Source organism: Kogia breviceps, chromosome 12 (genome assembly GCF_026419965.1).
Source record: "Kogia breviceps isolate mKogBre1 chromosome 12, mKogBre1 haplotype 1, whole genome shotgun sequence".
In the NCBI taxonomy this organism is placed as follows: Eukaryota; Metazoa; Chordata; class Mammalia; order Artiodactyla; family Physeteridae; genus Kogia; species Kogia breviceps.
Window position 1 is genome coordinate 3,765,374 of NC_081321.1, and position 23,317 is coordinate 3,788,690.

The 23,317-nt window shown below is 44.1% G+C and overlaps 1 protein-coding gene across 7 annotated transcripts in view; it reads right to left on the reverse strand.

Moving 5' to 3' along the window:
* PARP11 (poly(ADP-ribose) polymerase family member 11) overlaps positions 1-21,486 on the reverse strand; it is a 38,212-nt gene extending 16,726 nt beyond the window's left edge. For 3 of the 7 annotated variants that reach the window (XR_010835736.1, XM_067008569.1, XM_059080697.2), the window contains exons 1-4: positions 21,252-21,454; positions 3,619-3,747; positions 2,639-2,759; positions 234-309 (exon numbers count right to left, since the gene is read on the reverse strand). Coding sequence is in view for 6 of the 7 variants with exons in the window: in XM_067008569.1 (XP_066864670.1) it covers positions 234-309; positions 2,639-2,759; positions 3,619-3,747; positions 21,252-21,269 (344 nt within the window). In the remaining variant the exon portion in view is untranslated. Of the gene's footprint in view, positions 1-233; positions 310-2,638; positions 2,760-3,618; positions 3,748-20,675; positions 20,732-20,760; positions 21,119-21,251 lie in introns of those variants that run through there. The other 4 variants (XM_067008568.1, XM_059080696.2, XM_067008567.1 and 1 more) reach the window with 4 other exon arrangements.
* Between the last annotated feature and the right edge of the window lie 1,831 nt (positions 21,487-23,317).

The window sequence follows — 23,317 nt, forward strand, 5'->3', positions numbered from 1 at the left end:
AAAATACAAATATATAAGGGGAAATGGGAAGGACAACAGGAAAGGAAATGCCAGCAGAAAATAACAATACTGCTCTTGCATCAATGAATGCGAAACTCAGTAGAGAAAAGACCAATATCAAGATTATTAAATAACCTACCGAAACAGTTTATTTGTTCCTCTGTTAAATATTAAGGAAGACGAGAGAGAGAGAAAGCCCACTCTTGCTTTCCACCCCATTCTCTCCACAATACCTGAAAGCACTGATAGAAAAAGGGGCTCTTTTTATTAAGCGCTGTTTTCCAGTGGTGAGGTTCATCTGCTTCATTTCTGTGCAAAAAGATAAAGATGTTAGATAAGTCACAGAAACACACCGTGCTATAAATTGTCATGAAAATTTCTAGCCACACTACACGATGGTCAGGGAATCATGGAGCTTTGCGAGTAGCTACTAAGCACAGTATATTAGGGATACTTGACCAACATCTGTTTATCATGGCATAAAAAGCAGCTTCATCACTTGATCTAAGCTCACACAGGAGGAAGCTAACTTCATACACGGCTCAGTATGTAAGGTCTATCCCTTTCTGTAACCATACTTGGGTTAAACTGACTTGACAATAGGAGAGTTCTCAAACTTAGGAAAATTAAGAGTACTAGAAAGAGAAAGAAATTACAGTACTGAATCTTCTGGTTGGCTTCGTAAGTGAAAAATGTTACTTTGATTTCTCCAAAAATTTTGGAAATGATAAAAAAGATACATTACCATGATAAAACGTGTACAATTCACAGTTTCAAAAATCTGTACATTTCTTGCCTTCTCTTTAAATTGTACACCTAAACCAAAACAATAGAAAGCCTAGCTAGACTCAACACAGACTTCTATGAAAGATCCCAGTGACGAAAGACTAGTGAACTCACTAAAGCATCGTTTTCTTCTTTCCTCTGTCCCTCGGCTGCGGCAGTATTTACTAGGTCCCCCTCTTCGTCCCCACAAAGTCAGGTGCGAAGTCTTAACGTGAGACTCTCGTCAGTTTACCTTGCCTAACTGGCGTCATTCCGCTCCGAGATAAAGGGGCTCACCCACCCAGGCCAAGGCTGTGTGAAGCGCGTTTGCCCCTCCGCATTCTCCTAGGCTCTGCACACGCTGGTGCGACCATCGTGCAGGGAAAAAGACAGGTCATCCCAGCACATGCAGCGAAGCCTGTGCTGCGCTCTTCTTTTACTACCTCGTTTCAAGTTTGCTTTTCACCATTTTTATAGAGAAGCCGAGCCGGCCTGTGGTAGAACCATGGGGGCTAACTTTACAAGTGGTACACGGGGAATGCTAATACCTGTACCTCTGAAACAGTGTCATCACACAGAGGAGCGGGAGCTGGTGTTATTACACGTGACTCCTATTCTTTGATAAAGACTTAAATAAACTGCACCGTCTGAGAGAAAACTTCCAAAAAGATACAGCTTACTAGAAAATATCCTTTCAGAAAATGCGGCTTGCTGGGCTACCTACCAAAAGCTCTGACAAACTCCGTCCTCTACGTGAAGCTTGATGTCTGCACATTGTGATGTCTCCGTACGGCTTCAAAACTGACAGGTGTACACGAGACTGAAGTGTCTGCTGACACCTTCCGTCTAAGACAAACGTCAGGCCCCCTTAAAGGCAGCCTATTTGCCTAATGTCGTAAAATATGTTATGCTTAGTCAGGAGTAAGAATCTAATGGCTTTAACTCTTGATTAAAAAAAAAAAACAACTAACTCTGGGGGCCCGGCAGTCATGAGAGACCCGATTCCATCAGCGTCTTAGTGGACAAAGCTCCCGCAGCATGTCTGGGCCTTGGACCCTCCAAGGGAACCTCCTAGGGTTCCAACACCCTCCCGCACCACAGTACAGCACTGACTCTGCCATAAGGACTCCACTCACAGCGAACGGGAAAGAACACCTAGAGGACTGAGCTGTGTGGCAGCCCACAGGTGCTTTTGTTAAGAAAGGCTCCCCCTCCAGCTTTTGTTTGCCTCTAAGCAGTAGACAGCTGAGGCTGGCAGCTTGAAACTGCAGGGTGAGTCCAACAGGTTTCTCATGGGGTCCCTAAAAACATGCCCGTGTATCATGCATGAAATATAAAGCAGGGCTGATTTCCAGATTAGCTGGTTAGTCTGTGAAAGAGCCAACAAAATCAGAAAGTGTCAGGAGGCAATGTCCATTGAAGAGTAGTTTTCTAGGAAAGACACCAAGAGATGGGTCATTCAGCTGAACTTTGGTCTTAAAACTCAATCCAGCTACCTATGACTGTCGTGTAACCTCTCTGATTGATCCTTAAAATATCTGACTGATCCTACCTATTGCAAAAGGCTGAGAGGATGATGAATAAAACAATGGCTTAGAGGTGTTTTGTGTTCCTTAGAAGAGAAGCATTACAGGAAAATACATGACAATCTCCATATATGTTAGTATCTATAAGCATATAAATAACCTTTATAAAAGGCAGTGTTGCTCAAAAAGATTATAAATCTTGAATTTTTGTACAGGTATTTTTATGTGTTACAAAAAGGATTTACTCTGTCGTTTGCAAGTATGTCAACTAACCCTGATTTTCAGAACTGCAGATTTCACCATATCAACATACTAAGAACACACAACTATTAGGGAAAAAAACATACCTGCAAAGTCTATCTTGTAGCTGAATTTGGAAGTAGTAAAAGAAATGGAGCCACAAGGGTTTGTTTTGAAGCTTTTTTCGATATCTTCACTGCTAACTGAACACTGAATGTTGGTATCCGGCTTTAAGACAAACCAGAAAGTTCATTTACCAGCTGTTCACAGGAATGGCTTGGCCACAAAGGCAGTAATGGGGGACAGAGACAGAGAGTGGAGGGACAGAGGAAACTTACTAATCACCTGTTCTAGTTCCCAACACACGGGGAGAATCTCAGCTAAGACAGCATATGGGAAACAGCTTAAGGATTTCCAGCAAAGAAACTTCAATAACTGGTTAGAAGGACTTTTTCCAAAGTGTTACAGTGTTTCCAAATTATTGCCAAAATTACACATCTTAAGTGGCTCAAATCAAATCTTCTTTAAGTAGCCTTGTAAGCAAAAAAAAAAAAAAAAAAAAGTCCACAAGCTCTTGAGTATGGGTTCAGGTCTCAGCTTAACCGTTAACGAGCTGTGTGACTCAAGACCAATTACAGTAACTTTTCTGAGTTGCACTGTCCTTGGCTGTAAGACAGAGTGCTAGCATCTGCTTTCGGGTTGCTGTGAGGCTGGAGGAGAAGACCTCTCTACACCCCCTAACCTAACACCAGGAGCACAGAGGGGTGTAAGACCGGCTTGGTCACTTCCCCTTCCCTTTGTCCACCAAACCAGGCCTGGCCTTGCTCACACGTGCCAAGGCCACGTACCCCTCAGTCATGCTTGCACTCTGGACACACAGAAAACACACACCGTTTCTTCTGAGTAAACACTGTGAAAACCTGGGGAAAGGAAAAGGACCGGAAGAATTTCTGATTTTTCTTTTTGTTCCGCCCTTTGACTTCCCTGAGGTTTGATTTCTTTCGGGTGCCGCCTGGACCCCCTTTTCACACCTGCACAACGGCGCTCGGTGAGTCTAAACCCGCCTGATCCGCCCGAGGGGCGCTACCTGAAACATGTGCCACTTCCCGCACTCCGCCAGGTAATACCAGCCCCACTGCGTGTCCGACGTGTCCATCTCATCCGTCTCGCTGTTTGCAGTCTTGGATAAGAATTCTTCTGCTCTGCGGAACATCTCCTGAAGTACCGGGAAGAGGGAGAGGAAGAAAACGTGCTCTTAATAACCAGTGTGCTTTTCACGTATCATTTTTCTTCTCACAAAGAGCTGTATTCCAACAGTGATGTTGACAAATAGCATTCTATCTCACATACGGGCTCTGAAAATAAACATTTTTAAATGTTTAATTATCACATCAGCACATCTTTCTTGGACAAGGGCCATAACATTCCAGTTTTTTAGCAGCAACTGCTACAGAAATGATTTGGGTGTTTTGGGTTAATTGCTTGTAAGAAAAATTCCATAGTGGACTGTTGAGAAAGAAAAAGGAAAGATTCAGTTTGGGATTATGAAATAAACCAGAAATTTAATTTTTCGTTTAAACTGTCCACAATCTGATTAAAAAATATGGTCTTGGGCTTCCCTGGTGGTGCAGTGGTTGAGAGTCCGCCTGCCGATGCAGGGGACGCGGGCTCTTGCCCCGGTCTGGGAGGATCCCACATGCCGCGGAGCGGCTGGGCCCGTGAGCCATGGCCACTGGGCCTGTGCATCCGGAGCCTGCGCTCCGCAGCGGGAGAGGCCACAGCAGTGAGAGGCCCCGCGTACTGAAAAAAAAAAAAAAAAAAAAAAATCTGGTCTTTATTTTTTTAAATGTTGAATATCCTCACACTTAACAAATAAGACAAACAATCAGACACTTAGGTGGATATATCAATGTCCACGCAACCACTTAAGTAAGCTGTATCAACACCTATAAGCACTCCAGATTCTCAGTTTAATGCCAAGAAATTTCTGTCTTATCAAATGTTCACGTATTTGGTCAAAAGGATCCACTATCACAACTAGTTAAGACCAAATACAACTGATTTTTGTTTTAAATATTCGTATTTCGGGACTTCCCTGGCGGCCCAGGGGTTAGGACTCGGCGTTTTCACTGCCGGGGCCTGGGTTCAATCCCTCGTTGGGGAACTAAGATCCTGCAAGTCGCTCAGTGTGGCCAAATAAATAAAGTATTCATATTTCATTTAGTGGCACAGAAAGATGTTTATAACATATAGTGTTGAGTACAAAGAATATTACGATAAATAGAAATAGTATGATCCGATTTTAATTAAAAATACATCTATATTTACCCACATGAATGTTTGTGTATGTGTCTGTATCTGTATGTGTGGGTATACGCATATGTACATACACACAGAAAAAGTCTGGATGGATACATAAACATTTATCATAGTTTTTCCTGAATATTAGGATAATAATAATAGTAACCCTTATAGGGGTCTTACTATGTGCCAGGTGCTGTCCTTAGTACTGCACAAATAATAAGTCATTTGGGCCTCACAACAACCCTTTAAGATATGTACTATTAATACCTCAAGTTTATAAATGAGGAGGTCACACAACGGGGAAGCCAGGATTCAAACCCAGGCAGTCTGGATCCAGGGTCTGTTCATGTAAGCACCATAGAATACTACCTTGTACTTCCTTATCAATGACTTTATAATCTTGCCTATATTCTGTACACATTATTTTTGAAAAGTTTGAAACATTCTTGGGTGGAGACTGTGATGAAGACGAGGTCGTCAGAATAGGGGTGAAGAAGTTGATCAAAGAAGATTCAACTTAATCTGGAATGTGGCTTTCTGTCCTCATTCTTTAAGGGTTTTTTAATTATTAATTTAAATTTACACAGCGAATACATGAAAATCTCTCCTTGCAAAAAACCAGAACATTTAAGATAAAGCTAAAGACTCTTTTTGACTATCACTTCCATTCCTGGTACCTCTCGCCTTCCTTCGCCAGGGTTAATCAATACTGTCTGCTTACTGTGCAATTTTCAGGCTTTGCTCTCTCTCTCTCTCTCTCTGTGTGTATATGTGTTTCATCATATACACACATATAAATGTATATGGTTTCTGCTAATTTGTTAAAAATTTGATTTCCTATATCTCTGTTTTTTTTTTAACAAAGAATATGTACTATACTTGGGTAATTTGGAAAATATTTGCTTTAAATTTCATTGTTTAAAGGGTACAGAAGTGGTGTAACCTGGGATAAGCTTCCATGGCCTTGTTAAGGCCACAGCTTCCTCCTCACAGAACCTATAGATGAAAGGCTCCTTCCTCCCGGAGCTGCTGGGAGAAGGGATGCTCGGTACTGCAGTGAGGTACCAGGCACAGTACCTGAGCTCAGGGAATGGGGCTTGTTATTTTCTCATTCACGTTTGGAAACTCTCTCCAAGGGATGCTTTGTGATTATGTTCCGGATTTTTCCTTCATGTTTTAAAGTGGATTGGCCACTAAGAAATGAAAACCAGAACACCTTAGGAGCAAGAGCTGCAGATTTGGGGCCCACTATTTACCTTATCTATTTTAACCCAATAAAAAAGGCAACGATTTAAAATTTAAGGTCAGTTGTGCAGGTTAACTATTCACAACACCTGCTCTGCCTTCTATTACTTATTTTTCACATAATTTGCTCATTTTATTCTGAGAGAGAAAGAAAGTGAGAGTGACTTAAATTTAGTTTTTCTTCTGAAAATAACCAGAAAAATATGGAAGGATGAGATTCAAGGAAATAGTTAAGATAAATATGTGGCTTATGCGTTCCATCTAGGAGAAAAGGGAATGGGAAATAGGAAACCCCCTTTACACAGCACACATGCAACATGCGTGCCTTGCTACGTCACACTGTTCCCAAGACCACACCATGAGCCAGGTTACAAGTGGACGTGTTTCACAAAAGTCCTTTCAGAGCGTCCTGTCATAAGCAGCTCTTGCGGGGGGAGGTGGGCAGGACAGACTCATCTCACAGTCATCCTTAGGCGGAGAGGGCAGCACCACAGACAGCTATCACTGCCCTGAAGCGCTTCAAATTTTATAAAATTCCTTGTCAGTTTACACTAATTTTTTTTCTCTAAAACCCAAAGCACAGGAGAAGTCATTCTCCAATTAACTTTAGGGGAAAAAAAGTGAAGCAGAGAAGATACAATTATGTTGTCTAGAATCATGGAGCTGGCAGTTCAAAGAAGATTCTAGAAACACCCGAGGCCTCCGGACCGTCAGCTCTTCCCTAAGCTGTCGGCCCCCTGCCTCGTTTTCCTACATGGACAGTTGTTCCTTCTCTCCTCTGGGGCCAAAGCTGAATGTGACTGCTTTGCTTCACAGATGCTATGGCTTTCTTTCCAAAGACTCAGACTCAGTTCATAAGACTGACTCTTATGGTTTTCTACAAGTTCATCCTCCAAAGGAATGGCTATTCTGTATAATTAGGCTCAAAGAGTTAAGTCAAGCTTCAACGAATAACTCTAAAATACTGTAACCAGAGTAGTAATGGATCTAGGATAGAATACATTTACAGGCAACAAAAGGAGTGTGCACCAGTTGCCCACCAGGGAAAAGGCAGTGAATGAATGTCAGTGGAATGAATTAGATCAGCCACAACACCATCATCTGCCTTGCTTTTCCAGTTTTTAATTGGCAGACGATGCTACTTCCTGCACTTCAGGCTGAGGATAAAAAAGCTAGTATAAATTGGACGAGCGTTTTGTAAATTTTCCGGTGCAATGGGTATGCTGGTGGAACCTGTCTACAATGCTAGCTATTCCAACCAGAATCTTTACAGAGCCTGGGAGCAATCAATCTGGGTCATCAAACTGAAAGGCCGGGTGGAAGATGGGCTTAAAATCAAAACCCTGGTCTATGGGAGAAAAATAATGCCACCTTCCAGATTGGTTAAAACCCTTCTGATGAGTTTATTAAAATAAACAAAATATAATTTATTTTGTTAGGATAAACATAACACCTTGAGGAAATCATAGATGGTAATGAAAACTTCCTTGTCTCTTACAGGAAGAAGGTCCAAAACTGGATACGGAAAGCTTACAAACAGGGTGGAACTTTTGGAATGACAGAGTAAGGAGTGCAGTGGGCCTCTCCCCAGCAAAACTGCATATTAACTGGTGGACGTTATTTAAAAGAACAACATTTAACGTCTCTGGAAATTGTCTTAAGATCATGTAGCAAATAGAGAAATATTTAGTCAAGAAAATCTACTAAATCTCCAGAACAGGCAAGAGTCTGGCATTTGGGCCAAGATCTGGTCCACCACTCCCCACCCCAACCGTTCAGGGTTGCAGACGAGAAGACAGGGGCTCCCCTTTCCCTCCAGCTCCCAGTCCGGGCCTATTTCACCCTGGAAGGGTCAGGCTGCCCACAAGTGCAGAAGGTCTACTCCGGGCAGGCAACACAGAGGACCGATCTCCTTTCCTCTATCTGGTCCCCACTCATTTGGTGGAAGCTCCAGTCCAGGCCCATCCGGCTGTGAATACTGGGCCCTGATTGCTCCCACCCAGGTACAGGGTGGTTTCTAGGGTAGGGGTTTCATGGCGGGAGGGCTAAGTCAAGTAGACCAGGGGCTGCCACCACCCCTCCCGCCCAGGGTGTCACTCTGGGAAGAGTGTGCTCCCAACTCCAGCTCCAGGGACACAGGGGCTCAACTGCAGGAGGAAAAGCACATCCTGAGGACAAAGAGATCCGTGACTCTGCCTGAGGGGACTGATTCTACACGTAACGGAGTACAGAGAACCTCACGTCTAAGAGCATTATCGAAAAAAATGGAAACCTTTGACGAAAAACAATTAAGGAGAGGCCCAGAGCTCTGCCACAAGCAGAATGGCACAGTAGGCAGAAATTTAATACAGAGAACCAGGGACAGCCAAGAAAGCCCTCCTGGGATTACAGTCCATGGTGGGAGTCGGGAAGGCTGTGCACAAGCTCTAGGCTGTATCTACCCAGGAGCGGTCAGAGCAGGTCACGGGGCAGACATGACAGCGTTCCCAAGGCTGCACACAGATCAATCAACACAGGGGGGTAGCCTCACTGGCACAAGGGGGTTAAACATAACCTCTGACCAAACACTGAGTGAACCACCCTTTCTTCACTGAGTCTTATTTTTATAGAAAATCAGTTGTCTGTTTGTTTGTGGGCCTATTTCTGGACCCTCTTCTGTTCTAATAAACATTTTCTCTCTCTTGATACCAATACTACACTGTAGTGTTAGCACTCCAAATTTATTCTTCTTTTTCAGAACTGCTTTGGTTAGTCTAGATCTTTTCCATTTTGATTGGGATTGCATAGTGACCTATCTGGAAGAATTGGCATCTCAACAATATTGAGTATTCCAACCCATGAATGAGGTACATCTCTTGACTTATTTAGGTCTTATTTAACTGTTTCAATGTTTTATAGTTTTCAGTGTACAGTCCTGCATATCACTTATGCAAGATTCATGACTAAGTATTTCTTTTTTTTTTTTTTTTGTGCTAGGCGGGCCTCTCACTGTTGTGGCCTCTCCCGTTGTGGAGCACAGGCTCCGGACGCGCAGGCTCAGCGGCCACGGCTCACGGGCCCAGCCGCTCCGCGGCACGTGGGATCTTCCCGGACCGGGGCACGAACCCGCGTCCCCTGCATCGGCAGGCGGACTCTCAACCACTGCGCCACCAGGGAAGCCCAGTATTTCATATTTTTGATACTATGGCAAATGGAATTGCATTTTAAATTTCAATTTCTAATTGAATGTTGCTAGTACATAGTGATACACTGATTTTTGGATATGGTTCCTGTATCCAGCAACCTTACTAAACTCACTTATTAGTTCTAGGAGATTTTTGACATTCCATCAGATTTTCTATAGGCATTAGCTAGCTAGCTAGCTAGCTTTACTTCTTTCTTCTAGCATACAGATGCCTGTTATTTCTTTTTCATGCCTTATTGCACTGGTTGTAGTCACCAGTACAATGCTGAATAAAGAACAGGCATTATTTCCTTGTTCCTGATCTTAGTGGGGAAGCATTTGGCCTTTGCCTACTAAGTTTGATATTAGATACAGGTATTTTGCAGATGCCCCTGTGCCAGGGGTCCCCAAGACTACTCTCTAGTTCATAACAGAAGAACTCACAGGACTCAGAAATTGTTCTACTCATGGTTACAGTTCATTACAGTAAAAGGATACAAAGTGAAATAAACACAGGGGAAAAAGTAGGTGGGATGAAGTCCAGAGGAAACCATGTACAAGCTTCCAAGCAGCCCCTCCCAGTGGAGTCACACAGGACACACTAAACTCTCCCAGCAACCATGTGTGACAAGTGCAAAGTGTTGCCAATCAGGGGTGTTCACCTGAGCCTAGGTGTCCAGGGTCTTTATTGGGAGTTGGTCATGTAAGCCTATAGCACCTGTGTGAATGACCTCAGCTGCTGAAGTTCCAGATCTCCAGAGGGAAGGAACTCACCATAAATCACACTGCTAGTATAAACTTTCTGGACAGACTGGTGGAGCACGGCTGAAGTTCTCAGGCATGCAGATACACTCATGAGACAAACCATTCCAGGAGTTCAGTTCTCTGGAGCTAGGCAAAGGACAGTCATGGAAACAGGCCTTTCTTGAGAATGTGCAAGGTTTGAGCAACCCAGGCCTGCTGAGTTAACCGTTTCTGCACACCCCGTATCAGGCTGAACAAGTTCTTTTCTTGTCCAAGGTTGCCGAGGGTCTGTATCAGGAATAGATACTGGATTTTGTCAAATGTTTTTTCTGCATGCACTGAAATAATCGCAGTTTTTCATTCTAGTTTGCTTATATAATGAGTTACACTGATGCTGTTCAAATATTAAACAAACCTTGTATTTGGGGGATAAACATCATTTGATAATGATGCATTAACCTTCTTATATATGGTTAGGTATGATTTGCAAAAATTTTGTTTAGAATTTTTGCATCTATGTTCATTAGGGATATTGGTCTGTAGTTGTCTTATAATGTCTTTGACTGGCTTTGGAATTAGGGTAATGCCAGTTTCATAGAGTGAGTTGTGAAGTATTACTTTCATTTCTATATTCTGAAAGTAGGTAGAATTAGTAGGTAGAAATAAGCAAGGATGTAGAAGACTGGAACATCACCAACCATCATTTTAGTGCTTTGCACTCTAATCTTTACTTCTTTGCTCCTGCTTGAGCTTAACTTGCTCTTCTCTCACTTCTTAAGGAGGAAGCTGTGGTCATTGATTTGTGACATTTCTTTTTTGATAAAAGCATCAGTATAGCTATAAATTTCCTTCTAAGAACTGTTGTAGCAGCGTACCACAAATTTGATATGCTTTCATATGTTCTATTTTTGCTTTTTATTTCTTTGATCAATGGGTTATTTTAGAGCATGCTATTTATTTACCAATACTCGAGGATTTTACAGATCTTTCTTTTATTGAATTCTAATTTAATTCCATTTTAATCAGATAGTGTACTTTATATAAGACCTGAATTCTTTTAAATGTATTGGGACTCCTTTTATGGCCCAGAATATGGTCTATCTTGTTAAATGTTCTCTGTGTAGTTGAAAAAAATGTGTACTCAGCTGTTGCTAGTGTACTGGTCTATAAATATTAATTACGTCAAGTTGGTTGAAGATGTTCATGTCTTCTACATCCTTTCTTATTTCTACCTACTAATTCTGTCAATTATTCAGAGAGGAGGATTAAAATCTCCAACTATAATGGGATTTGCCTATTTCTCATTACAGCTATTATTAGTTTTGTTTCATGTTTGTTTCATGTATCTATTATTAGGTGTATAAATGTTTAGGATTGTTACTGATTAACGGACCTCTTTATCATTAGGAAATGACATTCTTTATCACTAATAATATTATCTCTGAAACCTACTTTAATATTAACATTCCACGCAAGCTTTCTCTCTAGTGTTAGCACTATATATATCTCTTTCTATTTATCCTACTTGTGTCTTTTTAAAAATAATTTATTTATTTTATCTTTTATTTATTTATTTTGGCTGTGTTGGGTCTTCATTGTCCCACTCAGGCTTCCTCTGGTTGTGGGGAGCAGAGGCTACTCTTCACTGCGGTGCGGGGGCTTCTCATTGTGGTGGCTTCTCTTTTGTGGAGCATGGGCTCCAGGCGCGCAGGCTTCAGTAGTTGCGGCATGCGGGCTCAGTAGTTGTGGTTCGTGGGCTGTAGAGCGCAGGCTCAGTAGTTGCGGCGCATGGGCTTAGGTGCTCCGCGGCATGTGGCATCTTCCCAGACCGGGGCACGAACCCGTGTCCCCTGCATTGGCAGGTGGATTCTTAACCACTGCGCCACCAGGGAAGTCCCCCTGCTTGTGTCTTTACATTCAATGTGTGTTTCTTGTAGACAACTTACAGTTGGGTCCTGCTTTCTAATCCAATCTGACAATCTGCCTTCTAATTGGGGGTGTTTAGAGCATTTATTTTGGTATGATTATTGATATGGTTAGGGTTAAGTTTATCATCTTGCTTTGTCCCATCTGTTCTTTGTTCCCCTTATCATGTACCTTCTTTTCGGGATTCCACTTTATCTCCTTTGGTGGCTTATAACTCTTTGTGTGTCTACACATACTGTTTATTTCTTCATTTTCCATGCATGCCAAAATCCACTCTAATTTAGCTTTTCTAGCTTCTGGGCTAATATCTCCCACCACCGTCTCTCTCTCTCTCTCTCTCTCTCTCTCTCTCTCTCTCTCTCTCTCTCTCACACACACACACACACACACACACACACAAAAGGAGGCACTTGCTAGGATCTCCAATGAGCTTCAAGTTACCAAATCCTATGCACTTTTATCAAACCGTGTCTTATTTGACCTCTCAGTAACATTTCACAGTTTACCCACTGTCCTGCATTACTTTTTTCTTGGTTTCCATTAAATCACTCTCTCCAGATCATCTTAGATTTCTGGCCACAAACACTCAATCCTCTGCAACTTTACTTCGGTTCAGCCTGTAACTTGCAGGTTACTGGGGCTCAGTCTTAGCCCTTTTTTGTCTTTCTCAGCATCTTTAAAACATGGTCCTCAAGAATTAGGAAGTGGTTCAAAGGCATTTTTCACAGAAAAAAAGTAATGAAAGAAATTTGATCACATACAGTTTGCAAAGTTGAAATATAAGATTAATTACAATTTTCACAAAAATTCTTCTATTTTCATAGCATCTCAATATGTTCAGTCTGTGTTACTGAGTTCATATCAACTAGTGTTCAGCAAATACAATGGTGTAAAACCAAATAAATTTTCACATAATCTTCTAACAGAGCCCCAAGTCTATTTGCTTTGTTAATAAGGATAGAGAAGGGACCAAGACTGAAGGGGCATTACCCAGCTAAAACAGGTAAAAGTCTGAATATTGCTGAGAAGCTGTCAATCCAAATTTAATGCCCAATTTAACTGCTGTAAAAAAAAAATAAATAAACTACTGACAAAATTTCTTTATTAAATGACTCTGTCGGAAGTCACATCTTGTGACTTGGCACATGACATAGAAAAGCAATTATCATCACTTGAGTGCTTCAACATGTTTAGTTTTAAAACTGAACAAACTACCTGAGCAAAAATACAAATCCGTTCTTGCAGTACACGTAGTATGTAACGGGGTAGAAATACTCGACAACCTTTTGTTCTGCTTGTGGGTGGAAGCTCACGGTACAAGGGAAGTCAGTTTTCATTCAGGCGATGATATCTCTGTGAGGTGTGACATGGGCTGAAAAAGGTGCAATCCATTCAAAACTGACAGAGCGTGAGCTATACGAATAGCAAGGAAGGGTGTGGCTGGGTTCCTAAAAGATGTTTTAAACATCTGGGACAGACAGAAGGCACCAGTGTGCCTCCTGATTGTAACCGGGTGTGGAAGGAAACAGTGAAAACTGAATAACAGCAAATCTTGACAACCCAGAGTACGTGCTCTCGGATGCTGAGGAAAGCAACGGCGGTGTGTGCACGATTACTCTTCCCACCGCGGTTTACTAGCTGTCATGGAGAGAAGTGCTGACAAGAGTTTCTGAAAGGAGGGATGAGATAAAAACGTTTCTTCATGATGCTAATAATACCAATGGTCATTCTTGATTTCCAGAGGCCTACTGAAGTAGATGCTGAAATACAGTCAGCATCATAAATAACTGGAACCTACTATTTCAAGGCCAAAATACCCCAAATTTTAACGCTGAGAGTAAGATACCAGATTTCTCAAAGTCAGCAAACTATGCTGCAAATGGACTCAATTGCTAGGCTGTGGTTTCTTCCCAGAATCTGACGGTTTTCTTTACTCATCAGAGTGAGACTGACTTTACTATTGTGGCTGTATAAAGAACACAGCCAACGTTACAAGAAAACACGAGCAGATATTTTCCGGAGACTGAAGTAGTCCCAGAATCCAGTCGCTCCCTGCTTCCAAGCATTCCGGCTGCTTGAAACATCCACCCCTACAGTTATTTAATATTATAAGCGTCTCAATTTGGCAACTGACAAAGCACTAGGAATAGCCCCAGAAGCCCCATAATTGCTCTGTCTGTGTTCTATCTTGGTATTCCAAGACATCTAACAGGGCCAGCAAACACTAGCTGCGAATCTTGACAATCTGTAATTACAGCAAGGGATTTCCTATTTTAATAGAAACACAGGGTAAAAATTTGAAGTGTCTGGGTCTAACCTACATCTCAAGCTACCTATCAAGTTAGATACTTCGTAAGAGGCTGCAAGAATGTCATCTATTTAACAATAAAAACATTATTCATTTTTAAAATATATAATGTAAAATTAAAATAAATAATAAAATATTGTTTAAAATTGGTGATCTGCATGGGTGCTGAAAATTTGAGAAACACTGTCCTAGGGATCTCGCTCCCAAGATTTTAAAAGCCTTCTGTCTATACAGGCTGAGGCCATAAGCGGCCATTTCCAGCCCAGCCTTCTCCGCTGAGCTCCACTCAGTCGTCCAACCGCCCCTTTGACTTTCTACCTGAATGCCTCACAGGCACGTTAAACCTATCACAGGCCCCAAACCAAACTCCTGCTCCCCTCCACATCGTCCCCTCTCCCAGTCTCCCCACCTCAGTGAACGTGGCCCTTCTTCCCGGCTGCCCGTGCCGGGAACCCAGCCTCCGTCACTCAAAGCGCAGCCTGGGCTGATCCGCTCCTCTCTCTCCCCCGCTTAGCCCAAGTCCCCTACACCCGCACCCTGGACTACACTGTAGGTTCCTAAGTGTCTTCGAACAGACTTTCTCATGCTCCCTGTGTAAGTTTTTAATCGCTGCTGGAACAAACTACCACCACCTTAGTGGCTTAAAGGGACACAATTTCTTATCTTGCAGTTCTGCTGAAGTCTGACGTGGGACACACCGGACTAAAATCAACTAGTGATTCCTGTCTGGAGGCTGTCGTCGGGGGGGCTGGGGGGCGTGGGCAGGAATCTATTTCCTTGGCTTTTCCTGCTTCTAGAAGCTTATCACCTTCTTGCTTCGTGGTCCCCTTCATCTCCAAAGCCAGCAACCGTGTATAACTTTGTTTTTTTCAATTCATCTTTATTGGATTAGAGTTGCTTTACAATGTTGTGTTAGTTTCTATTGTACAGCAAAGTGAATCAGCTGTACGTATACACATATCCCCTCTTTTTTTGGATTTCCTTCCCATTTAGGTCACCACAGAGCACCGGGAAGAGTTCCCTGTGCTCTACAGTAGGTTCTCATTAGTTATCTATTTTATACATGGCATCAATAGTGTATATGTGTCAACGCAATCTCCCAATTCCCCCCTGCCCTTGGTATCTTTGATTATCCTCCCATCCTCACATCGACTCACTTCTGTCTGCACCTTCTATGGATACTTTTAAGGACCCAGCCTGGATAATCCAAGATAATCTCCCTGTCAGTACTTGGCTATCAGCAGTCTTAACTCCCCTTTGCTCTGGGACGGAACACACGCCCAGTTCCCGGTGGCGCGGACACGGTTATCTGTGGCAGGCCATCATCTGCCTCGTACACTCTCTAACAAATAACTCGTGTTCCACACAGCAGCCAGGATGATCTTTTTCAAAACGCAAGTATGTCCACGTCACTTCCTGTGTAAAACACTTCGATGGCCCCATTCCTCCAAGGATAAAGTTCAACTCCTAAACATGTGCCACAAAGCCACACATGGCTTGTTCCTACCTACCTGCCGGCCCTAACTCCTGGTTCACGGCATTCCAGCCACACACGGCTTCTCTCACAAGCTCCTTTCTGCCTCGGGGCCTTTGCTCAGGCTGCTGCGGCTGTCTGACAGGCCTCCTCCCCTCCCACCCAGCCCTTACCTGCCTGACCCCTGCGCAGCCCGTCAGATCTCTGTAGAAGTAACTCTCACTGGGCGGCCTGGCCTGACCTCCAAGCCCAGCACTAGCTCCTCCTACTACTCGGCGCCATCATCGTACCTTTTCCTTCAGAGCTTCTACTACAGTTGGAGCTCAATGTTACTGTGCAATTATTGGCTTAAGGTCGCCACCCTGCACAGACAGCAAGCCGGGTGGGCTGGGCCTGTTCTGTTCTGCTCACCACTGTATACCCTGGGATTTAGAGCTGACTGGCTTACAGTAGGTGCTAAATAAATACATGAGTGCCCTCAGGCATTGTTTCCAAAGCAGGTCTAACTCTTAGAGGGGAGCTGCATGAGCCAAAGACCTCGGCCTCCTGCCGGAGCAGCAGGCCAGGCAGGTCACAATGGGCAAGCTGCCTCGCCCCATCCCTCAGGCCTCGACCACAAACACGTGCCTCCAGCCTGCTTCCCAAACTCTGTTTTGTCCCCTGATACCAAAAACTACTAGACTCATTCCTCAGCCTTGTGAAGCATCTGCCGTGCCAACCCTGGGAAGGCCACAGTATTTCTCTCCTCCTGCTCGTGGGCTGCATCACTAGAAAAGTTCCAAACGCACAGGAGTTGGTGTCACAGAAACGTCAAGGTTTCCTGCAGTTTGAGAACGCTTCCTTTAGCTCTGAGTCCCTGTGACTCTCTCACAGGGTCTTTTCTACTCACTTTAAAGCCTAGATCCTAAGTTGGACTGGGAAGAGTATCTGTTCTGGAGCCAGAAAGTTCTGGGTTTAGAACCTGGCTGCCCTCATTCAGAAAGTGCACCCAACTCTGAGCCTTAGTCTCATCACTAAAAAAGAGAACAATAATTTATAAATCCCCACCTCAGAGGTACTGGATGACCCCATACTCTGTTTAGACGGCCCCCAGACACCAAACACTGGCACGCCACACTCCTCTGTCAGCTCAGCTAAGCCCACTGCTAGAACGATTACAAAGACTGCCAAGAAGATAAAGCTGTCAGTTATGAACCTGTGAGTGTACGCTGACCCTAAGAACACATCTTCATAGACACTACATTCTCTAGAACTTTCACCGCCAGGAACACATCCGACCTCTGTCCCCCTCCAGCCCAAAGGTACGTCTATAGAAGGTACTGCCTCCTCAGGCAGGATGTGCCACAGACGCCAGCTGCTGTCCTCGCAGCACCCCACCCTCATCCTCTCGTGGTGTCCTCACCGAGACGACCACGGGACATGTGCTTTGTCCACGTCACTCCTCCATCCAAGCTGTGGTGGCCATTCTCTCTCTCACTTCCGTGGCCTTTGGCCATGTTGCTTCCTCTGCCCTTCCCACAAGACCACTTCTGGGACTCGGACACCTAGCTCAAGTGTAACTTGCTTCAACAAACCTTCCCAGGCCCCCAGATGCCCTCTGGTAACACTGTTCCCACTCAAACTGTATCTCCAAGGCCCTGGAGGGCAGGCTCTGACTTGGTCCAGGTTTGCCCTGCCCCTCCCTAGTGCCTGGAACGGTGTTTTTCAGACAAGAGATGTTTATTCAGTGTTTGTTGACTGACTGCTTGAAATAATGACTCGGTGACTGAGGGAGTTGGATTTGGACATACTGACTTTGAACTCCCGGAGGGACAACCAGTAGAGCTGTCCATCAACCAGCTCAGAAAGGGGGTTCAGAAAGGGGGTCAGGGCTAAAGATGTACATGTGGCAGGCAGAGTCACTAAAGAGCTATCTGAAGCCTTGGGGCTCACCAAAAAAGGATGTGCCGAGAGAAGAAAGAGGTTAAGGTGGAACATTTCAGGGGCAGCTCACCCACGATTATGATTCAAGGATGAAACATAGAAAGGAGAAGAAATCCAAAGGAATACAGTCCCAGGAAATCAAAAAAAGAGAGTTTTGAGAAACACCTCCAGTGGCATTACTGTTGCAAAATGACAGAGGAGAGTGAGGTGTGCAGGTGGCCGTTGTGCGTGGTGATTCGAAAACTCTCAGTGACCCCCTAGCAAGTCAGGTGCTGGGGCAGGGGCGGGGCTAGGGGGGCTGAGGTCTGAGTACGAAGGACAGGAAGTATAAGACTCTTCTTTCAAGAGGCTGGACAGAGGAAAGAGAGAATCATAGTGCCAAGGGAGCATGGAAGCAGCTGTGAATATAAATAAACAGAGAAAAGGGAGGCTCAGCGGGTAAAGCGAAGCGCTGGACCGATTTACAAACGTTATCGCTGCCCCGACCGAGCGGCCGGGTGGTGGCAGAGCGGTGCTCAACGACTCTGTGGCTCACCCACCTGCGAGACCTCGGGGAAGTCACTTCCTTCTCCCTTAGCTAACTCATTAGATTGTTCTAATCATATGAATTAATAAGCGAAAAGGAATTTTGAAGAGTTTATCACTCTTTACAGAGTAAGGTCCTATCACCGCCACAGATGATTTGTTAATGGTAACAAATGTTTGCCATTTTTCATTTTCTGTTGTCAGAGAGAAAAGGAAACTCCCTCCTATGTAATGCTGATGCTGACTCTGTTTCCTGTGAAGAGGGGGAAGACAGCGGCAAAGAGACAGAAAAAGGCAGGGCAAAGTCAGGGTACACAGAGTCAAGGGAATGACGGCATCCCCTCCAACTCCTTCCTACAGATCTGCCATTTTCCTACACTGGGGGACATTAGTCCAGGGCCACCTCCCCCCGAGGTGGGTGGAGAACCGCCAGGATCTCACACCAGAACTGAGTGCCTGCTGCCCTGTCAACCTGCCTCTGCCTTGGCAGGGACCTCAGGGAGCCTGGTCGGTGAAAGGCTTGAACAGAATCATCACTGACCTCATGACTGTCTTGAAAAATAAAATAAAGTGGTGTACTGAGATACAGTATATTTATAGCTCCTTGGTTATCTTGTTTTGGGTTCCCCTGCCCAAGAAAATGTTCCAAGTTCAATGGATTTTCCATACTCAAAGCATGTCATGGAGACTTTCCACATAGAAGGGCGGCTGCTTCTGAGCATTATGGCCAGAGTCAGTGTCATATTTCCTCAAAACACTTGCAAGCGGAATACAGTATCACACAGAAGGCGTACTTGCAAGAGGAGATGAATTTGCAGATCACAGGTGGCATATCAAAGTCATGGAAGCTACTAAAAAAATACAGGGAGAAACTAGCAGAAGTCTTCCGTTAAAGCAGTTCTCTATGGCCTTCCTCCACAAAGCAGAATTTATTGCATCATTCAATGGAAAGAAATGGTAAACAGTAATTTAAATTGGTGGGTAATACAAAAGTCATCTGTATTTATCTTTAGGATGCACTGTGGGTTTTCTTTTTCATCTTTCCAATTGTGTTTGGCTTCGAGAAACATTAAAATTAATTTTCATTCCACGAGCACAGCTGGACAGACTATTCAGATGCCTCTTCTATTCAAAGAAACTAACAAATTACAAGAGGAAATCCATATGCAGAATGTTCACTGTACTTTTACAAAACGAAACTGTCCTTATTGACAACATTCATACACTCAGAGGAAGAAAAACAGTATCGGTGAGAAAACACAGGAGCATTAAGATCTATGAGAGCGGCGCGGTAAGGGTCAAAGGGAGAATGTGGGCTTGTAGGGGAAGGTTCACCACTATTAACAAGTCAGTCTGCTCTACTGAAATCCAGCAAAATCATTAGGGAGATTTCAGAGAAAACCAAGCCTTCCTTGCAAAGAAGTGAGATAATGCTGTAACAAACCGAGTATATGAGATACTCGTTAATGCCTTTATAATCCTCACAGACACATGAGTGAGCCAATAGCCAGTTCTGATGTATATGTGATGGAGCTGGAAGAATGAACACTGCGAGCAAAGGACTCTCTAGCATTGATGCAATCACTTTGTTAATTCAATGGGTATTTACTGAGTGCCTCTACTACACGTCAGGCTCTGTTCCCTAGTCTGAGGATACCACAGTAAACAAAGCAGACAAAAATCTCTGCGCACATGGAGCTTCTAACATGGTGAAGGATTTAAGACATGTGACTTTGGGCAAGACATGTATTTGGATGACTAAAGGGTATGTTATGGAGAACCCAGGAAGGTGAAGGACTGCCAATAAAAACTGAATACAACACAAACACACATATACACACATATTATAATAATAGAAAATGAAACTTACTGATGACAGATAGTGAAATTGAATATATAAGCAGAGAGCACATTCTCACAATTTGAAATTATTTTTGCTAAAATCAAAACCCAGCAATTACTATCCTCTGATGTGGCCTTAAAGGATCGTATGTTTGAACCAAAAAAAAAAAAAAGGGGGTGGGGTGGGTGGGGAGTCTTAGATGATGATCATCGCTATTCGATGGCCTGGGATGTAATCATGATACGCAACCAAAAAAATCCAGACCAACAGACTAGTTTCTACAGGGTAAAAACGTAAAAACAGAAGCAAATTTACTGACAAACTCTCTAACTTATCTGGAAATATATGCCAGGAATGGAAAAAATAAGAAGTAATGATTACAGCAAAGGAGTTACTGCAAATATGGAAACAGGGTTATTAAACTAAATTTAGGAAGTTATCTCAGCACGTGGGATAGTTGCACATATTTTAGTCCAACAATTTGCTGATACGTGATTCTGCCACTTTTCCAGTCAACTCAAAGGCGTAAGTAGTGTCTATCTGCCGTGTAACTAGGCGATTTCACCTCTAACAGGAGATTAATGGAATACTCTTGGCAAGCGGATTCCACTCTTTGAAGGCTGCATATTAAATAAATGAATGTACAAAAGCAAGGTAAACAAAAATGCATGCAGACACAATGCAAATACCGGAGGGAGACACAAGACTTGCAGTGGAAAAGCTCCAGGTCATCAGTTTCTGTCCACTGGAAAAAAAAAAATCTAAGAACCTCACCATTTAGAGGCTTAGAACACACGCTCGACCCGTTTTCCATGGCTGTCCACCAGGAAGGGAAAAGGAGCCCTGGCGGTTCCCCTTAGGCCCATTTCAGGACCCGGAGGGCGAGTCCCCTCGCTTTGGACGGGGATGGGGATGGGGTTGGCAGGTACACCAGAGCGTAAGTCAGTCAGAGGTCCGAAGCCCAGGAACTCCAGGCAGAGAGCAAAACGCCAAGTTTACAAAGACGGTGGAGGGACGGGGGCGGAGAAACCACAGCGAGTCCAATCACTGGGACGGGACAGCCGCACGGCGCTGGGGACCCACCAAGCCGTCACCATTGCTCGCAAGGCGACTGCCCGAGCCGCCGGGGCCTTCACGCCCCCGGAACTCAACAGCCGGTCGACGCGGCCTTGGGGGGTGGGGGCCGGCGTAGATCCCGGGAACCCCTCCCTCCCTCTCCCATCAACCCCGCCCACCGGTCCGCCCCGTCCCGCCCGGCTACTCACCGGATTCGCTTCCCACATAACGGTGGCGAAATCGAGCGGAGAGAGCCTGGCGGAAGGGGCTGGCCGCGGGGCCGGTGTGCTGGGTTTTTCCCGAGGGCCCGGGGAGCGAAAGGACAGAGAGGCAACCTCCACGCAAGCCTCCCCGTCATAAACCGGCGTCTTCGGACCCCCTCGAACCTCCCGACTTCCGGCCGAAGCCGGCCAACCAGCGCCAGCCCCGCCCCGTCCCGCCCCCGCTCGCCCCCGCCCCTGCCTCTCCCTTCCGGCCTCGGCGCGGAGTGGGCGGGGCCTGCGAGGGTCTGGGTCGTAATGCGGTTGTTAAAGGGCTACGAGTCCAGCCACCCTCCAGGGCTGCATGCCTTCTGCAGAATCCCCTCCAAGTGATCCTCAAGCCTCGATATTTATTGATGACCTCCTATATTTATTGATCACCGTATAGGGAATGTAGTGGCCAAGAGGCAGACAGGCCTGGGAATTAATAGCCTGTGGGACAAGCTTCTGACTCGGTTTCCTCGTGCTCAGAATGGAGGTGATGATAACTATTATCTGAGCGTGTAGTGTGATCATTGAAGGCACCTAGCATGGTGTTTGGTATACAGTAAGTGCTCAATGTGTGACGGTTATTTGCCAGACACTGACACTGTGTAGGCTCTGCAATGAGCAAGAGTGACCCATATGCAGTCCTCATGGAGCTTAGAGTCTAGAGAAAAAAGTAAGAAGTAATTTAGATAAAATTAAAAGGTGCAGGATGGTCTACAGGTAGTATGGCAAGTACAGGGTTCTTTGAGAGGGTGCCTACCTAGGACAGGGTATCTGCCCCCCCCAATCCAAGCCCCCCACCAAGAAGTTTAAGCCAAAACTTCAAGGATGCCCTCCTATTGAAGTTACCTGAGCTACAAGAGGGGAAGAATCTTCCAGGCAAAGAAGTACCATCTACCCATAGGAAATGAAAAAGGAACAGTTTAAGCTCCTTCTGAATTTTTCTATGTCTCCACACATTAAATTTTTTTTACCTGATCAAAGAATACCTACAGATTTTTTCACCTACTATGATATTAGATATCCTTCATTCCAATATGTAGAGTAATTCTATTTCAAAGTAGTGGGGAAAGAAAGGATTATTCGAGAAGTGATACTGGGGCAACTGGTTTAGCATTTGGCAAAAATTAAAGAGGGGAAAAAAAAAGGTAAAGTGAAGATCCCTATCCTAATCCATTTACCAGAATAAATTAGAGAGTGCAAATTTACACACTATTCTTTTTTTTTAAGATTTATTTTTAATTAATTTATTTATTTTTGGCTGTGTTGGGTCTTAGTTGCTCACACACTATTCTTGAGTCTAGTTTGGCAATATGTATCAAAATTTGAAATTTCCATAATCTTTTATTAAACAATTGCATTTCTAGGAACTAATTTCAAGGAGGTAGACAAATGTACACAATAATCTGTACAAGAATGTTTATTGCTGTATTTTTTGGAATAGTAAAAAATTGAAAACTACTTAACTATCACAGTGGATTATTTCAAGTGTATATGTGTGTAACATGCGTACAAGCTATGAAATGCTATGTGTATGTATCTTGCATCCTACCACGCTGAAAATGTCTTATTAGTTTTAATAGCTTGTCAGCCAATCTCTCTGCAGTTTCTATGTTAACAATCACATCACCTACAAATAATGCAGTTTTCACTCTTCGTATTGCATTGGCCAAAATTTCAGAAAATTTTTGAAGAATACAGGACAAGGTAATGAGCATTCAGTTTTTAGTTAGGTAAGGCAAACGTTTGCCCCTGGTTGGTGCTAGATATTCTTTTTTTTTTTTTGGCTGTGTTGGGTCTTTGTTGCTGTGCGGGTTTTCTCTTGTTGCGGTGGGCCAGGGCTACTCTTCATTGCATGGGCTTCTCATTGCTGTGGCTTCTCTTCTTGCAGAGCACGGGCTCTAGGCATGAGGGCTTCAGTAGTTGTGGCCACTAGGACTCAGTAGTTGTGGGCTCTAGAGCGCAGGCTCAGTAGTTGTGGCGCACAGGCTTAGTTGCTCTGTGGCATGTGGGATCTTCCCAGACCA